The 19,390-nt window shown below is 42.9% G+C and overlaps 3 protein-coding genes across 5 annotated transcripts; 2 read left to right on the top strand and 1 right to left on the bottom strand.

Moving 5' to 3' along the window:
* Positions 1–5,631: 5,631 nt before the first annotated feature.
* Positions 5,632–9,717, top strand: il4i1 (interleukin 4 induced 1). Its single transcript, XM_048982146.1, has 7 exons — positions 5,632–5,732; positions 6,185–6,399; positions 6,815–6,927; positions 7,389–7,590; positions 7,912–7,983; positions 8,273–8,409; positions 8,587–9,717. The coding sequence occupies exons 1-7, from the start codon at positions 5,648–5,650 to the stop codon at positions 9,344–9,346; spliced, it is 1,584 nt and encodes a 527-aa protein (XP_048838103.1). The 5' UTR covers positions 5,632–5,647; the 3' UTR covers positions 9,347–9,717.
* Positions 9,718–10,893: 1,176 nt separating this feature from the next.
* Positions 10,894–12,250, bottom strand: timm8b (translocase of inner mitochondrial membrane 8 homolog B (yeast)). 3 transcript variants are annotated; one of them, XM_048982275.1, is made up of 3 exons: positions 12,135–12,250; positions 11,764–11,854; positions 10,894–11,291 (listed from the first exon to the last, which is right to left on the bottom strand). In XM_048982275.1, exons 2-3 carry the CDS (start codon positions 11,845–11,847, stop codon positions 11,124–11,126), a joined length of 252 nt encoding a protein of 83 aa, XP_048838232.1. In that variant the 5' UTR covers positions 11,848–11,854; positions 12,135–12,250; the 3' UTR covers positions 10,894–11,123. The 3 variants fall into 3 exon arrangements, with proteins under 3 accessions (XP_048838232.1, XP_048838231.1, XP_048838230.1); XM_048982274.1 differs by lacking the exon at positions 12,135–12,250 and adding an exon at positions 11,992–12,128; XM_048982273.1 differs by lacking the exon at positions 12,135–12,250 and having other exon boundaries at positions 11,764–11,985.
* On the top strand, positions 12,245–15,280 carry sdhdb (succinate dehydrogenase complex, subunit D, integral membrane protein b). Its single transcript, XM_048982267.1, has 4 exons — positions 12,245–12,378; positions 13,173–13,283; positions 13,956–14,106; positions 14,325–15,280. The coding sequence occupies exons 1-4, from the start codon at positions 12,330–12,332 to the stop codon at positions 14,488–14,490; spliced, it is 477 nt and encodes a 158-aa protein (XP_048838224.1). The 5' UTR covers positions 12,245–12,329; the 3' UTR covers positions 14,491–15,280.
* The last annotated feature ends 4,110 nt before the right edge of the window (positions 15,281–19,390 follow it).

The raw sequence follows: 19,390 nt of genomic DNA, 5'->3' as shown, positions 1-19,390 counted from the left end.
TCAACATCCATGATTCAATGGTCCTCTGGGAAGTTGGACGGATCCCTGTCGAGTCAAACTGCTTTTAATTTAAGCAAGTAGTCATTCATTTCACAATTTACCCAACTAAAATCAGTATTTTTTGGCTGCATGTTGTGCCACTCAGTCCTTCTGTGGGGACGGGTCCCGGCAGGATAGTGACATCAATGCACACCCTCTGTCAGAGGTGAAAGTTCAGGTTCAGAAAGTTAAAATCCAGACCAAGACTTTATTTCAACCAACCAACTGAGTCCTCTGTGACTGACTTTTTATACTCAACTGCTTTGTTGCAACAAAATCTTGGTCTGGATTGTATTTTATGAACCTGAGTTTTCCACCACTGCTCTCTATGCCCTGCCATGGTCGTACCTGGCCTCCCCAACCTCACCCAGTAAAAAAAATAAACCTTCCCTTCCCAAAGGCAAACATCTACACTGCATTGCCTTTGCAATAACTTTATAGTTTGATAACAGTCATTGTGCTCTTTGGACATTGGACATCCAGTACAACACCAGACTGTCCATCTGCCATACTGGGCATGTGGGCCAGCAAAATTTACTAGGGGATCCCCACCCACCCCATGCTCAGCAAAAGCTACTTTGGAGTCAGAGTGGTGGGGGCAGCTCACTGCTGTGCTGTGAACAAGGAAGTGAAGGATGAAATGCAGCCAAAACACAAATCTGAACACAAGGACAACAACTGCTGTCCAGCTCTGAGAGTGGGTGACACACATAAGAGATCAAATTAAAGCCAAAGTTTTCATTTTAAATCCTCTTGGGTTATGACAGCAAACTGCAGCAGCTGGGGGTGGAGAAGGCCGCAGGGGTCTGTGGTGTCCGGGGGAACTTCCCCAGACTGGTGGTACGGCTGTCCTCCTGGCATTTCAGACAATCTTTACTGGAATCTGACTGGAAAACAGGACTTGTGGTCCCTATGTGGAAAGGCAAGGCCGGCCAGCACCTTACAGGGGCCCTCGAATGCATAAAATTATGAAATTATATAATGTAAGGGGCAGGGGTCCCCAAGGAGACATTTTGTCAGGAGGCACAAAATGTCCAGCTACTCCTCCTGGTAGCAACTCCAGGGGGATAAGACTGGCCTCAGTGCCAGGCAAGGTCCTCACTAGGGTCATCCTCAACAGGATCTATGATCACTTGTTCACCTACCAGTGGCCGTCAGGGATGTGTTCTTGCTCCTACTCTGTCCAGTTCTTGCATGAACTGGGTGTTGGGCAGGGTCATGGGGTCAAATGAGCAGTTGCTCAGCGAGTCCCGAATGAGGCACATTACCTGCATCACGACGGAGCATCAGTTACGGCACTACGGCCATGTGGCGCGTTTCCCTGAGGGTGATCCGGCTCGCAGGATCCTCATTGCTGAGGACCCAAGCGGCTGGACCGGGCCGAGGGGACGCCCACGTAACACCTGGCTGCAGCAGATAGACGGCCATTTTCGGAGGGTGGAACCAGACCGTGTGTCGGCCAGGGGGATCTCCATCCAGAATCCCAAGGTGTTTCATCATGTGGTGGGCGTGGCAACGCGCTGTTCCAGTGCAGGGTCCCCAACCTGACCTGGATCAATAAAGTTTATCTAATCTTAAGGGCAATAACAATATTTATATGCAGCAAAAATGGCAGGAGGCATAGAAATATTCAAAAGGCACTGGAGCACATTCTGCCTGAGAATCTGTGCCCACGTCCCTCATCAGTCAGCCTCTGCCCACTGCCAGCATCAGGGGAGCATCTCCCGTCCTCCTGGGACTAGGGTCTGATGGGTAGCAGTGAGCTAATGAAGTCACAAGCTGTATAGCACGTGTTCAATGCTGCAGTGAGAGCACTGAGGAAATAGGTGATACTGTGCTGATATGGAACTTGTCGCCACAGCATAAAACCAGCTGAGCCATATTGTTAATTAAATTGATTTCCAACCCTGCTGTGTTTCCACTAGTAAATACTGTGTGTACCAACCTTACATTATAATACACAACTGGGATTTTTACCAAACATACGCAAAGCTAAATGTACAGTAAAGAGAAGCATTGCTGTATCCCTGGAAAAAGCTCCCAAAAATGAGAATCAGTCAAATGACTCAGTGAGTAGCCGCTCACTCTACCAGTGTCAGGAGTTCCACTGTCTGCATCGCGTGTGTGTGCAGTTTGCACGTCCTCCCTGGGTTTCCTCCAATATGCCTGTACAATACTAAGCATAAATGAGTGCACCACCCTGGAAATTAGAACTTCTAACCATTTCTCAGTGATTATGAGGACAAGTAGCTGTATTTTTACAAACCAGCTTCATTAAACATTTATTTGTATCAATAAGAGTACAATCACCCTCTTTACTTCATTGGGATATGAAAAATAATACATTTTATTCAAATAAGGTGATGCAAAAATTATTACACCCATACAAATTCTACTAAATCCAATATTTTGTATGGCCTCCTTGACTTATAAGAACAGCAGCAACTCTGCTAGACATTGCATGAACTAGTTTGTGACATACAGTCATGTCTACATTCTTGAAGGATGAGGTCTTTCAGAACCTGTATGATGGATGGAGAATCTTGTCTTTTCAGAACTGCCTACAAATGTTCTTTTGGGATTGAGTCTGTTAATATGCTCGGCCACTGAGTCATTTTCACCTTGTTCTTCCTAAGAAATGAATCAGTGGCCTTAGATGTATATTTTCGGTCATTGTCATGTTGAAAGAGTGATGGTCACATTTTTTCTTTCAGTATGTCACAGTGCATCTGTGAATGCATGATACCATCTACGAAATGCAGCTCCCCGACACCTGCAGCACTCATGCAATCCCAAACAAAAATACTGCCGCCATCACGCTTTACCGTTGGTACCGTGCAGCCCCACACAGGGACGCCGCCGCCGTCGCGCTTTACCGTTGGTACCGTGCAGCCCCACACAGGGACGCCGCCGCCGTCGCGCTTTACCGTTGGTACCGTGCAGCCCCACACAGGGACGCCGCCGCCTTCGCGCTTTACCGTTGGTACCGTGCAGCCCCACACAGGGACGCTGTCGCGCTTTACCGTTGGTACCGTGCAGCCCCACACAGGGACGCCGCCGCCTTCGCTCTGTACCGTTGGTACCGTGCAGCCCCACACAGGGACGCTGTCGCGCTTTACCGTTGGTACCGTGCAGCCCCACACAGGGACACCGTCGCGCTTTACCGTTGGTACCGTGCAGCCCCACACAGGGACGCTGTCGCGCTTTACCGTTGGTACCGTGCAGCCCCACACAGGGACGCCGCCGCCTTCGCTCTGTACCGTTGGTACCGTGCAGCCCCACACAGGGACGCCGTCGCGCTTTACCGTTGGTACCGTGCAGCCCCACACAGGGACGCCGTCGCGCTTTACCGTTGGTACCGTGCAGCCCCACACAGGGACGCCGTCGCGCTTTACCGTTGGTACCGTGCAGCCCCACACAGGGACGCCGTCGCGCTTTACCGTTGGTACCGTGCAGCCCCACACAGGGACACAAATAATATTTGATACGTCATTCATCCCTGTGGGGAAATGCCTCCCTCAACTTGCTCTTTGTAGAGTAAGCTGGCCATGAAGGGCAGCCACCTGTAGTGGCACCCAGGGAGCTGGGGGTTAAGGACCTTCCTCAAGGACCTCCAGACATGCTGAGGTTGAACTGGTGACCTTCTGATTACAGGCACACAAGCTTAGCCCACAGAGCCACACGCTGACCCCCATGAACTATCATGTGGCCAATTATCATGTGGCCTCCCGTGTGATGATTGCTAAGATTCATGTGCTTGTGAATTCCTGATAATTACAATTTTATCAGGTTTTTCTCCAAAGACATTCATTAGGGCAGGGGTCTCCACCTCCGGTCCTGGAGAGCTACTGTCCAGTAGGTTTTCTATCCTACCTGGCTTCTGATGAGCCACACCTGTTCCTGGTATTTACCTGAGCACAGGTGTGGCTCATCATTATTAGCCAGGCAGGATATAAAACCTACTGGACGGTGTCCCTCCAGGACCGGAGCTGGAGACCCCTGCATTAGTTTAATAATTTTTGCATCACTTCATTTGAATAAAATATTATTTTTCGTATCCTAAAGAACAAAAGTAGGTGATCGTACTCTTATGTTGATAGAAATAATTGTTTAATGAAACTGGTTTGTAAAAATACAGCTAATTGTCCTCATAATGACTGAGAAATGGTTCAAAGTTGTAATTTCAAAGGGGTGCACTTGTTTATGCTGCAGGCTGAGCTCAGAAAATGCCTGGAACATCATGGCCTGCGTGACTTTATGGAGAAATCAGCCACGTCACCTCCAAAGAATAAGCGAGATCTTCTGAAACCATCCCCCTAAACCACGTCTCTGACAGCGTCTAAGTGAAGTGGATATTTTGCTTGGAAATGGCAGCTTTGCAAAGATCACTGATTTTCGTTTTTATAGTTTTTTTCTTTCTTTCCTTTATATATGATTTCAACGTTAACAATAAGCCCATAAATTTAGATTTACATCAGTTGACATTGTGCTGGTTTTTAGTTATATACTGTTTTCTATTCAGTTGATGATTCATTTATACTGGAATTTTTACTTGACACGTCAATGAAAGGAAATGATTGATGCGGAACTTCTCCTTATAGCTCTTTGCTTTGGTTTTTCCTCAGTATTTGGTGTCTTGATTTGAGTGATTTACCAAATCAAAGACTGGATTTCATGTTTCAGTTTGATGTATTATTATATTGTTAATTAGGAAATTGTTGTTAGTTGTACTTTTACTTAATTTTTTGGAGGAAAAAACAGCAATAATTAAAACTTATTTTAAACTTTTAATTAACTTAAAAAAATAAGATACAAATATTTATTTTATAATGGATTAATAGTTCCAACATTATTAATAAGAAATATTGTGTAATGGGCTGGCCCCCCATCCTGGGTTGTTCCCTGCCTCGTGCCCATTGATTCCGGGATAGGCTCCGGACCCCCCGCGACCCAATAGGATAAGCGGTTTGGAAAATGGATGGATGGATGGAATATTGTGTATGTTATTAGGTACAATCACACACATCATGACACCATTTCTCAAATGATGTAAAACAGCTGACCCATTTCATACCAGACGATTTTTAGATGAATCTTTATATCAGGTGTGAAATTCTTGCTTCCTAAAATGCCAGAATGAACATAATGGCAAATCTCACATGGAGATAAAATTACACAATGGTAACCAGAAAATATCGTTAATAACAGTTAATCGCTCACTGCCTGTATATTCCAAGCAATAAGTAAGATCACTGTAAGCGCTGGAAGTTTGTGGAAGTTGAAATGATTCACTATCACAAGAACGAAACAAAAGAAAGTTGATGATTTGTTCCAGTAAGGAGTTTATTTAGAATTACATAATATCTGCATTTAAGAAAGAAGACGTTATGCACAGGTAACAAGGTGTGTTATACATGGCTACTGTAAATTTAAAATATAAAGCACCTGGGTGTGTTAGAATATATAGAATTCCCGGGAGGGAAAGGGGGAAATTTATTACTAGCCCAAATCTCTCTGTGCCATTCAGCGTGAGCAGCGGAGCGCGTACACGGAACTTCAGAAAGTATTCCGTCGGTTTCGACCTCCGTTTATTTTCGATTGTGATGCTATGAGCCTATATAAGGGGGCCGAGACTCATCTGCCTTTCAGACTCTCGGGTCGTGACACGAAGACAATGGGTGAGATGAGCTTCTGTAAGTGATGCATTGATACTTCATGATGCCGTAATAATACTGAATTTTACGAAATGATTCTTTGTCTTCTTATATGTACACCAATTCTACATTTACTAATTTAAGGGTCTGATGGGCATGTTGTCTAAGACAAAACTTAATGCTGTAATTTAGAGATGCATTTTCCCCTGTACATGCCGTTTTCACTAATAAGTATTTTCTGTACAATGGCTAAATTGTTTAAATCTTAATGGATTCGAAACAGTACCAAAGAAAATTAAATGAAAACATTTCCGTCGGAAGTTAATGTCTACAATGAATTAACATGCCGGTGCTGTCTACAGTTCATTGAGCTGCTGGTTTCGTTTCCTTTAGTTTCTGATTCGTTTCAGCGTTCGCCAGAGTACCGTTCGCCTATTTATGGTTATTACATAACTACATTCTCAAAATGATTTTATTCTGGACTCTTTCAGGGCTGATCGTTGCAGTCATAATTGGAGTCGACAATGCTTATGGCGATGAAGTTGACCCTTTACTGAAATGTCTGGAAGACCCCGACTACGACAAACTTCTTGACATTGTAAGAGACGGTCTGCCTCACGCTAAGACACCGCGACATATAGTCATAGTCGGTGGGGGCGTAGCAGGACTCACGGCAGCCAAATTTCTGGAAGATGCGGGACATAAGGTAGGTCTAATGCTTTTTGTCTGCCACACCATAATGTCCAAACTGTAAAAAAAATCATCTTCACTTGTAGCTTAGTTAGAAAATCACGCACGGCCTAATGGTAACATTGACAAATATCCATATATTTTATCCAAATATCCATTATTTTAGACACGTGCATGAGAGATGTGTGAAGAGATATTAAGAATTGGTCCCAGGTGACGCTGGCTTCAGGGAATAACTGTTAACGAATTCGTAGGGGACTTTGCAGTCCAACGATGTGTGTCAGCAGCTTCAGGTTGTTGTGTAAACCCAGTTTGGTGTTTGATAAAATTACGGAGGGAAATTGTCAAAAAAACAACAACAACAATGTAATCACTTTACACAATAAAAGCAACGGTAATTACGGTAATTCAAAACTATATTGAATCTCCAGGTGACAATTATAGAGGCGAACTACGATATTGGTGGAAGGGTAAGAACTTATAGGGATAAGGATGAAAAATGGTATGCGGAGTTTGGCGCAATGAGGATCCCCGAATTTCATAAGTGAGTACAGAGCAAGTCCGCCCATTCTTCCATTCATCCAGGCCAAGTAACCAAGGCAAACAGCGAGACCGTTAGACTGTTACACGTACAGTACAGTAGCTGCGGTAACAGCTTTTCCTTCTAGACAGGTTACTTATTGGCCCTACCCGTTACTCTACACGCCCACGCTCTGACTTACATAGTCTCGTTGCATTTGTTTGCATTGTATTTACATTTGCTTTCAACAATACATAATATTGTTATACATAATAACTTAATTATGAATCAAGACATATCAGTGCATAGGGCCTATGGGCTATTGTTTTTATTTAAGAATATTTGAATATTTATCAACAATGAATATGCGTATTTTATTATTAATTTTAAAATGATATATTATGTGTATTGTTAGTTTCAAGTTATTACTTTTTATCAGTCAGTGCCTTGTTGCCCTTTGAACTGGAATGTAATTGCTTCTCCAGGATTTTGTTGGAATTAGCGAAGAAACTCAACGTTAAATTGAACCCTTTCATCGAGGAGAACGTCAATACCTACTATTTTGTGAACAATAAACGGCTCCGCGCGTACGTGGTGAAGGGCAACCCGGACGCGCTGGGGTATCCGGTGGCGCCGCACGAGCGCGGCCACACGGCGGCGCAGCTCTTCAGCGCCGCTCTGCAGCCGGTGAGTGAGGGCGGGGCGCCAGCGCCATTCCACCCACAATACACTGCGGAAACAGCGAGTGTGACGTCAAAGACCGATTTCCCCCAAAGTATCCCAACATCTTCAGAAACGCGGCACACACATACACACACATTATTTGTGACCGTGTGTGTTTTTCCTTGCTTGTGTCATCCTGAATTACTCTTAAATACATTTTTAATACAATACACAGAGGGCAAGTATTATAATGAAAAATGACTGTAGAAATTAATTATATAAAAGATACAAAGAGGTCCGGTAGTAACACCTTGAACCAAAGCAAACTGTCTCCGCTCTTTACAGATCAGAGATGACTTGAAAAGTGGATATACATGCAAACAAGTTTTGAAGAAATATGATTCCTACACTGTACAGGTATAACCTCTGGAATTGTTCTTTCAGTGGCTGAAATTTTTACCTTTTCCCCTTGAAGCTGTTCCATCTGGATCAGATAGATAAATACTTATAACAAGCATAATATATGTATGCAAGTACATTCAACTTTAGAAAAATAGCTGACATTGACACTGATTGAAGCATAAAACTCTCATTTCAAAGGTGCACCTAAAATAACTGCCTAGGTCTCTCACACAGTACCCAGGTGACGTCAAGTGCTTTCCTTCAAAAGGGAACTTAACAGGCCGGTATCCGCTGCTCATTGCAGGAGTACTTGATACAGAAGGGCAATCTGAGCCGCGGCGCTCTGCGCATGATTGGGGACATCCTGGATGAGAACGGCTTTTACTACACCTCTCTGACCGAGACGCTGTACATCCAGTCTGATATCAGTGATAACAACACGTGAGTGTAACCAACAAACTGCTCCACACACTTAACCCCCCGCACACATTTTTATGGGTCAGAAAACTGGTGTTTATGGTACTTAATGTTCCTACTAAGAATTACGCAATTTTCCAAAGTGTGCACATTGAAGAAAGACGATAAAACAAAGCACGTTATGCTCCCCTATGTCTCTAGGTATGTTGAGGTCACTGGTGGCTTTGAAAAGCTGATAGAAGCCCTCAAAAACACCCTCAAATGCAGCATTTTCATGAACTCCAAAGTGAATGGCATCAGTCACACAAAGACCAATGTGACTGTTTACTTTGAGAGTGCGGACAGATCTGCCCTAGAGAACATCACAGCTGACTACATCCTGGTGACAACCACAGCCAGGGCCACCCTGCTCATGAAATTCCAGCCTCCCTTGTCACCAAAGAAAATGGAGGCCCAGAGATCTGTGCATTATTCTTCCTCCACTAAAGTCGTTCTGAGTTTCAAGGAGAGGTTTTGGGAGAAGGAGGGCATTAAAGGAGGCAGGACCATCACCGACCTTCCCCCTCGCTTCATCTACTACCCCAGCCATAATTTCACAGGTGCGGGTGGGGCACTCCTGGCCTCCTACACCTATTCGGACGACTCCGACCTATTTGAAGGAATAGAGGAGAGCGAGCTGGTAGAAATGATGCTGGAATACTTGGTGGAGATCCACGGTGAGGAGATCCGTCACCTATGCACTGGGGGTGTGGTCAAGAAGTGGAACCAAGACCCATTCAGCCATGGTGCCTTCGCCATATTCACACCCTACCAGTACAGTATGTACTCAAAGGCACTGTTCCAGAATGAAGGCAGGGTCCATTTTGCCGGAGAACACACAGCAATGCCCCATGGGTGGATAGAGACCTCCATGAAATCAGCCTTGAGGGCTGCCAAGAACATCAATGGCAAAAGGGAGTAAGTGGACAGGCGGCAGCAGTGGCCCAAGGGACGTCATTATGTCGCTTGGAGTCGGGGGCGCCCTTGGGGGGGGCTGAATTGGCCCCTCCTGCACTCGCGCCTCAGACCAGCTCATCCACGCCAAAGCTATGGAGCATGACTGTTTGTGCAGATAGCCATCAACCTGGCGAGCAGTGCATCACACACTACATCTGCATGCTCCAAGCTCTTGCACAGGGCTGTTCAGTCAAATTCTACAGTCAAGGACAAGTTCTAAAGCTGTGTAGTTTCATACTCAAAGCACCTTTGTACCTGAAACTGCTATTTGTGTTAGTTGTGTGTGGTGTTTACGTCTATTTGATGATGAGAAAAGATCTATTGAATAAATGTGTAGCAACCAAATATTTTGAGTTTCTCTGAGGGGGTCAGATATGAAGTCTACAATTTTAGTTCTCATGTTTGAAATGAAACAATTGAACACGTATGGCAGTGTACAATATCAGTTACAAATAGCATCAGCACACAGGGCTTGATGGCTCAACAGGCAGCACTTTCGGGATGTTTAAAGGTTCATGGGTTAGACTTCGATGACAGCTCTGCGTGTCTAGATGGGCTCTGGTTTTCCTGGTATCCTCACATTATGCATTAACTCCGCCAGTTTGCTGCAGTCGCATGCTCCCGGCAAACCTGTGCCTAAAAGATGGCGATGTCCGAGTCATACTCTGCAAGATACATACACAGGCAGCACTGGACACAGGGCGGGAGAAGGCCGCACACAGCATGCCTGCCCCTCCCAGGGCACATGAACACATGCATTCACATATAAAACCATGCATTTTCGGGAATTTAGAACTAGCTTGGACTGCAGGAGGAAAATAGAAGAAACTGTCACTTAATACATATTTATACTGTATAAATACATACAAATCGACGACGACATTCCAAATGCAACTTCATAGCGATCTTTTTCAATGCTTGAGCAGACAGCAGGACAGCAGTGGGATTAGCTGCACCAGAGTGACAAGAGTGAGGGTTTAAAGTACAAACATCATCAGACACCACAGCACACACAGAAGGCAGACTGCAGCCTTGAAGTGAGGCAGCAAGAGAGGGGACACTACAAGACAGGGCTGTCAATAGGAGGCAGGAAACCACAGGGCATGATATACAAGTGAGAGGGTTTCTGAAAATCACCCACAGGAGCAGCAAACCAGTGAGAATGACAATGAGCATCAGTTCCCATGCGAGAGGCAAGAGAAGCAGGTTCTGCGGTGTTAAACTCAAGCCATCACTGAAACAGAACAGCAGTACTGAAACAGAGCCTGATGTCTGTAGCCACTAAGCCATAATCAGCATGGTCATATCCTGGAGCTGAGGAATGTTCAGTGGAAACAGTCAGCTCCCTAAGTGACAGGATACAGGACTTACCCAGAGGTAGTTGTGAATTCCCAGACCAGCCCCATAAGTATTATTTACATCAAGCTGAATGTGCACACAAGAAGTCAGGAATTAAACTGACTTGCACATAAAATATTTACAAGTAACAACATTATGAAAGGTAAGAAAACATTTTCGACCTAAGAAGTTTGTTTTATTTCTATTGAAATACCCGGTTACAATTTTTAAATCCATTTAAAAGAGAAACTGGAATACGACAAAAAACATTAAATAAATTCCAGGACAATAAGACGGACTGAGGGACTAGAAGAATAAATTAATCGTAATCATTGTTCGCCCCTCACATCACATGACGTGATGAAAGCTGTCTAAGCCCATGAATCTTATCGTAGGGATTCTCATCAATGGACGCCCTTCTGCACCATCTGAGCGAAGCGGTTGGTGATGATGAGGGTCGTGTCGATGAAGCGCTCCACGCAGTTCGCAAGGCACGTCTCGGTCCGAGCATCCAGCTTGGAGCCTGGCTTTTCCACACATTTGTCCCAGCACACATCTGTGAAGTTGTGTACCTGCAGTACAATGTCATCGTATTTTAATCACACACCACTTAATTCCACATGCGCGTATTTTGTATCTTCGTTTCTGCTGGTCATATTTGTATTAAACACGGCCACATCGGATTAATGTCTATTAAGACAGTTTTTAACGACATGGCTCATTAAAAACTAAACAAAATAGATTTCCATTGGCATTCTGTCCGTGCGATATGTTGTAGATAATCCACAAATATAATTTAAATAACATTTAAAGGTCCAAACAAGTTTTACACTAAAACAGCAAACTATATCATACAAGCATACAAACTAACAGCAGACTCCTCATTCGGCCATTATACGGCTGACGTTATGCATGTGCCTAACTAGCGAGTTATGAAATATACGTGGTCACTGATAATGCTGGGGGAAAAAACAAAAATGCAAAAGTTGTAATAGAAATTTCCCAATAATCTCACAATTTAAGTAAGCTAAACGGGTAACATACCTGTGCCTGAAATTGGGCTTTCTGTTGCTCGATAGCAATCATCCTCTGTAGTTCTGCTGTTTCTGCCGTTTCTGAGGCAGGCATGTTGTAGCTGGAGTTAAAATCGGACATATGTATATATTTTGTACTGTATTTTTATTTCCTTATAAATCACAGTATAATTCACAACAAAACTGACGACCTTGTCTCTGTGTTTTACGCTACTCTGCGTGTCTCACGTGGACCCACCGGAAGTGACTTGAGATGGACCGCGCGATATTCTACTTCCCAGCAAATTTCGCTTCAGTTCATTCTGTCATTTATGCTGTAGCCAAAATATTGACCAGGGAAATTAAATAAAAATGGACTCTATAAATATTCAGCTACATTACTTTTCAGCTGCGTTGTCTATAGTTTGTCCCGTCACTTTTGATGTAAAACACACTTTGGCTGAAGCTCAATAGGTGGAGAAGTCAGTGACGCTTTCAAATGTAGGACATCAACGTCAATCTGCCTGTGCTGAACACGCCTGCGCGTTACAGTGCTTCCGGGTCAAGCTCGTAACCTTGGTTGTTGTGAGGTGCATCATGGCGGCTCTACTTAGAATACGTTCCATCTGTCACAAAGGCGTCAAACGTATGTATTGTCATTCGTGATAATATACAGTAGTTGACTTGTTCCGCCACGCCTTGAAAATGTCATTCCTGTTGTATATGGTTAGCTGTACAGTAGGAAGATCCTAGACCAACTCTTAAACTCGCGTTTCAGTTTTAAAGTGGCACGTTTTAACTCTCCTCATTTGATAGATTATTTTGTCTAGTTTTTCACGTTGTGTTTTTAGTTTCAACTCGTCCTGTTACATGGGGACATGGGGAATACGTTCCATTGTAGCTGGTTTTATTGGGGGAATGATTCCGTAAGGTTGCCTGTAGGACACTTGACAGAGGTATTAATACATCCGTAGTCAGACTTGCACCTTCAGTACACAGTGTGGTCTTATTGAATTGAAGCGTTTTATACATTATAGGTAATTGGTGTGTAGAGGACTGTTGTTCCCCAAACAGGTGTAAACTTTCTCAGAGTTGTCTAGGAAATTCAGTTGTATAGAAACCATGAAATATTCCTCATGGCTTGTGTGTTTGAGGGCTTGGAAATTGTGGTGATTTATGTTAAAAATGGTTTCTATCTTCCTAACGCCTTATGGTTCATTGCGAACGATTACATTGCAGTTAACTGCATATTTAGGTTCTTAGTTGAGAGGTTTAGTCATGTGTATGTAGCATTGAACTAGTACTACACATGTTCATGTAAAATAGCTTTGTGAATGTTATCAGGGCAGCCAAATGATCTGTTGTGCTTTACACCATTAAAGACAGAATGGTAGAATTTATGAAACCTGAAACTTGTTTTTTCTCCCAAAACCCCGTTAGCTCTCTTTCTTCGAAGTTCTCTGTTCCTGCGACCTGTCGTTGCTCAAAAGAAGGACCAGGATCATGTTCTGCTTTTGACAGCGGATATTCACGCGTCTCCTTCCCGCTATGGTGAGTCCAAAGTACAGTAATTGAGTTAAGCTGGGTTTCCTAAATTTTTTTTTTAAATTCTTAACCTTTCGACAATTTACTCGACTTAAAATTGAAATAGGCTACTTTTATAACAGAAATGTAAAGCATTACTGTTTCGAAAGTAATCACGGCTTGTTAGTTAATTCCGACATTTTAAAGACTTTGAATGTGTATAGAGGAAATGCACGTAACTGGCAACCAAACAACCCTGCACCTCTCAAACAGCGATACGAGCGGCAGTCGATTGTTGTAACAGCGCAAATGCCTTCTTATGTGCATTATTTATATTTATATTCTAATTCGTACTTCATTTGCTGTATAAAGGTTAAAATACACGGTTATTTCTTGTCATATCAGAGCAAATGCACATAAAATAAGCAGACATCTGCGCTGTTACAACAATCGATTTGCGTACGTATTGCTTTTGAAGGTGAATGCGTATCTGCATACCGGTTACGTGCTCCCCTTCCTATAGGTCCGGCCCACAAACGCACCTTTGTCAACGGGTGTAGTTGAAATTTGTCATCTTTGGGTGTTTCTGCTGCATCCACTAGAGGGTTGTCTTGATTTTTTTTTTTAGTCCTTGGCTCTGGGGATACTGTCATTTATGAGCGCTTGACAAGCTAACCTCTTTGTCTGTCTGCTGGACAGCGGTTACTAGCTCTAAGGCGGCATCCAGGCACTGGACAGGGGAGCGACTCTTAAGCATAATACTGCTTGGTATGTTGCCAACTGCCTACATGTTCCCTGGACCCATTATGGACTGTTCGCTGGCGGCCGCCCTCACCCTGCATGGCCACTGGTAAGAAATATGCAGGCTTGTCCCCAAGCTTTGTAGGCTGAGATGCATGATAAACTGGTTAACATTGGTAACAGCCAGTATTCGTAGAAAGTCAAGATATGGGCATTGGTGTGATGCGCCCGTCTTGGCCGATGTTTATGATATGGGGGGAGGGCAAGTTAGTGTGCCTGACTTGATATTGGTCAATGAGAAATGCCATGTGCTGTCTGCTTCAACAGGGGCCTGGGACAAGTGGTGACCGACTATGTTCATGGAGACTTCAAGGTCAAGGTGGCCCGCGGAGGCCTTCTGGCTTTGTCAGCCGTCACCTTTGCTGGCCTTTGCTACTTTAATTACCACGACGTGGGCATCTGCAAGGCTGTGGCCATGCTGTGGAGCATGTAAATGCATTAGGGGGACTAATGTCTGTGAACTGGGACATCTATAAACATCTGAGGGATTGTATGTAAATTGTATAAATACATGCTTTTTGTGACAAAAGCTATTATTCGATTTACTTGATTATTCATTCAGAATTTGTAGGTTTTTGTCAGGAGTCTTGCATGTCGCTGGTGTCTGTTCCTGCTAATGTGTGATGTACAGTGAAGGGGATTCTCTCCGCCAAACCCTGACTTGTCTTCACTATCAAAGCTTTTGATAAATGAATCGGAAGCTGCCATTGTGGATGTGACTGAGGAAGATGCACATCTGAGTCATGATGGGGTTTCCTTTGTGTTTAACTGATGGCTCTTTGCTGGGCCTGAATCCAGCGATTCATCCAGTGATCCTCTCAATATTAAAAAAAATCTTTCCTGTAATGCCGCCACTGCTCTTCGATGTTTAAACCCTAGATGAACACATACTCCAAGCCTCCGCAGTGTGAACCCTTCCTGAAAGCTCTCTCCATTTGTGCATTATGCAACGCTACCATACTCTCCGTCAATCTCATTTACAGGCCGATTCTTAGTCCCTTCAGAAATTCTGCAGCCTCCTCATCTGCACTCAGGATCACATTCGGTTGACTTATGAAGATTTAATTTCTCACGATCCCAGTTACTATAATCTACTTCAGACCTTTGCTAAAGGAGTAATGATGGTGATTCATTGCAGCTGTGTATCGTGCAAACAGCATCAGACCCTAATGACGATTTGCTATCATTCTGCTGAATAAATGTTAACTATCAAACTTTTAAAATGTTTTTAAGTCTTTGTTTCCGATTGACCAATAACTCAATCATGCCCTTAAAATACTGTGGATTCATTGATACATTTATTTTTCAGATACATTTCAAGCAAAAAAATTAAATGGAGAAAAAGCTGTAGAAATGTTATGGTCATGCAGCCATTTTGATTTTCTCACTCACAACGTGGGGCAAATGGATTTGTGGTTAAGGAGCAAAAACTGCAGTAAAACCCACTTTTGTAACTGCATGGGCAGAAATAAAATAATGCACCATCACACTAAATGCTCTGCACTAAAATGTTGACTGGTCCACCTCACTGGTATGACGCCATATGCAGTATTTGCAATCCATTGATATTCATCAACAAATACAAATGAATCAGTGTCAGTTAATGATAATATATGACTGATACGTAACAGAAATCATCTCAGCATGTTTGGAGGAGAGACCAAACTATCACAATCATACAAACAAGAAAATCATACATATGTTACTATGGCAGCAGATGGTTCAGTTCAGTTAGATGGACTAAGATTTAGAATGATGCTCTCAGATAAAGGCTTTTCATTTGAGATAAAATACCTACAACCACAGAAAAAATGAGACCTCTATATTTTTAAACAAATCTGCATTTTTAAGTCCTGGTTTAATGGCAGTTCTGCTAGCAGAAGGGTTAGGGTTAGGAGCAGGTTGCTTCCAGGTTCAAAGTTTAAGACATCAGTACAGAAGAATAAGGTGAAGCAGGAGACACTGGGAACGACCAGAAACCAGCCAGGTAGAAAACGGAAGCGACTTTCTAATGCCAGAGGTGACCGTTAACTTACCGAACAGTTTCTTATGAAAGTGCAGGTGTGAAGTGCGATGCTAGTACAGTTCGTTGCACTCTTCTAGAAGCAGGACTGAAGTCCCATAAAGCAAGGAAGAAGCCCTTCATTAATGAGAAACAGGGACAAACCAAGCTGCAGTTTGCAAAAAACATTCAAAGACACCACCCATAAATACCCCCCATAAGTGAAACCAAAAACTTCTGTGGTCTCAATTTTTTCGGGGGCTGTATATAAAGCTAGGCAAACAGTGGGTAAAAATGACATAAAGTAAATCTGACCTACAAGCTTTAAATATAAAACATATTTCACAGATTAACCCGACTTCAATCAGGTACAGTTTTCTATTGGTTAGCAGTCATCTTGTAATTCTTCATACATCATTTTCATTTGTACGATTAGACTGTTGAAAATGGCACGTCACCCACCCATGCATCTTGTAAATCTGTTGATCTTGATGTGGGACAAATTTAATTTGTTCTTGCTTAAAAAAAGAACCCCCCTACCCCCAAAAAATGAAGTTCATTCACCCCCCTAAAAGTTCATGTACAATACCATAGAACACAATATTAAAGGTTTGACAGCAGATGCCACTAATGCGTATTCCATAAATGAAAGTGCACCGGCTCCCAGAACCACACTGCTTACTGAGAACATCACAGATTTTATCTGAGAAAAAGGTTCAGTGATTCATCGTCATTTTCTGCCTCCTTAAGGACAAGTTTGCCAAGTTTCTGGGACTCGTACTCAAAGCTCAAGAAGGAATTAGGCCACATGGACGATGCGACTCTGTACCAGTCTGGACACCCTTTGATGTTCCTCAGAAAGAACAGCGCTTCGTGTTTAGTGGACTCAATCTTGTCCGGAGGGTCCTGGACACCAGGAAAGGGATTTGTTAATGTCCGTGGCAATTTGAAAGTATACGGAAATGTTTGTGAATAAGGAAACTGTCAGACCTGAGGGTTCGGGTAAACAACCTTGGATCCACCTTTTTCAAGGCAACACAGAGTCCAGGTCTTTCCTTCAAAATGTACTTGCAGGGTAATAGGGTACCCTACAGCAGAGAGGTCCGTGTTCCTGAAGGGCTGGATCAGAAATCTACAGCATGCTGAAGAACAGGGGAAACAAAATCAACACAGACGTCAAATTCAGAAAGTATGCAAATAAAAAGTAAATGCCTATCAAAATGTGCTACAAAAATGTCTGACTGTTAGGTTGCTTAAATTAAGTGGCACATCACCTTTCCAGCCCCTTAGACAGCTGGACAAACAAAATGACCTTTAAACTCTTTGTCTTACCACTTTTAAGCGCCGACACAGTTAGGGTAAGAAATTTCAAAAGCCGTTCATCTCCATCTGTCCCCAGCACCAGAAATTGTTCATTTTTGTTCTGGATCGTCCTGGTGTAGAATTTATCACTCCTATGAAAAGTGTCTTCCTCATATGCTGCAAATACAAAAGTAAATATTTGTACAGAGATGGAGATCTTAGCAACTCTAATGTGAAAAATCAACATATAAGAAAGCCGTGTTAAAATGGTACACGTCTGTAGACAGAAGATAAAGATAATCGTACTTTGAATTTAGAAACTTTTACTGGCTGCATAAAATTTAGCAGTAGAATGAGGTAAGTTAATATGTTACCTGGATCTTTTACTTCCGAGTGAATCCATAGGAATATGGAATGAAAGGAGAAACAGCCATTAAGCTCACAGCTTAACTGTGAGAAATTAAACCTATAAATCGCATAATCTGCTGACTTGGTGTCTGTTCATGTCAGATTGTTGGTAAAAAACTCCCACTGCATGGCAGGGCATTGGGGTAGCTACCAGGGACCGAAAAAAATAAACAAAAAGTAGTTATCTAGGTAACTCCAGGCCAGCAAGGGGATTCTGCACAGACATTCATAACAGCTTTAATTGACAAATGACATTAAATAATATTGTGTTGACTTACTTTCAAAGAAGATTTCATTTTTTATAATGGAGGCAAACTCTACACAGTCGGAGTCCACACAGCTGTTACTCATCCTGCCAGTGGTTCCTATTTCTGAATAAAACACGACATGTCTGAGAAAGTGCACTACAGTCCTCCATGGCTGAGCTCATGGTTCCTTTACAAGATTTTTGGTATTTGATCTCCTGCAATTCCAGTTTGGCATAGAGCTCAATGGAGTGGAATACGCACAAATAAACAAATGAATGTGACTTTTTCACAAATCAAAGTTTGCCTAACACAAATGCATTTTAATGTGGCAGAGTGCGTTTTGGAAATAGGGTTCCAATGTTGAAACGGCTGTTTTGAACCCTTTCTGCCTCACGCACATCAGTCACCGCCAGACGAACCGTAGACTGTAACAACAAATCAGATCAGATCAGCCTGACAGACTGTTCGCTATGAGTATGGTTGGACCTGCTTATATGGCCAGTTTTTTTATTATTCGCGTTTGAAATTAAAAAGGCGATGTATAATATCGGCAGATTTCGACGTGGGGATGATGTAATCTGAGTTCACCAATCGCGAATAACAAAATGCCACCGTTTACTAACGTACACCTTACTGCACTGCATAGATGAGCTCAGTGGAATCCCCAATCGCTAACTGCCTTTAAATTTACTGCTTTACTCTTCCGCATGACTTCAATGTGAGGAAGTTTATCGCTGTAAGCGCCTCCCCAGTATTTCGTGTTTCGAGTAAGGGGGTACATAGGTACTAAAAAAAGGTTCAGGAACTGCCTCCAAGGAACTACAATCGGTCCGAATTCCTGCGGTGCGAACATGACAAAAATTCCTGCGTCCGGAAAAAGGTTCGGGTTCTTGGAAAAAAGTTTCTGCAGTCTGAAAGCAGCTAATGTGATGAAAACCTATTATGTGTATCTTTCACATTTTTTATATTTCTGTCCTTACAAGGGAAAACTCGATTTTACACAAATTTATGCAAAATTAAAATTTTCAACATTTTGCGCACTCTTGCCTAAATGAGATCTGTATATGTTCATAGCGCATTAAAACGCGTGTTTGAAAATCATCACAGCCTGGACATTAAGTTAACAATACTGACGTACGGAAGCCCAAAAGAGCTTTATTCTATATATAAACGGAATTAAACACATATACGGGACTGCTTGCAACAGCCATTCAGAAGAAGCGTAAAATGATGAGGTTTCGGAAAATCTTAAGTTGGAAAAATGTAGAATAACACAATAAAACTTTACCTGAATATAGTTCTGTCACGGCATCAAATCGTACAGCAGCTCCGGCTCGCTTCCACAAACCACTGTCCTCCGCGACTTCCTTAAT

This window comes from Brienomyrus brachyistius, chromosome 17, assembly GCF_023856365.1.
Source record: "Brienomyrus brachyistius isolate T26 chromosome 17, BBRACH_0.4, whole genome shotgun sequence".
NCBI lineage: Eukaryota > Metazoa > Chordata > Actinopteri > Osteoglossiformes > Mormyridae > Brienomyrus > Brienomyrus brachyistius.
This window is presented reverse-complemented; position numbering and strand designations above follow the sequence as displayed.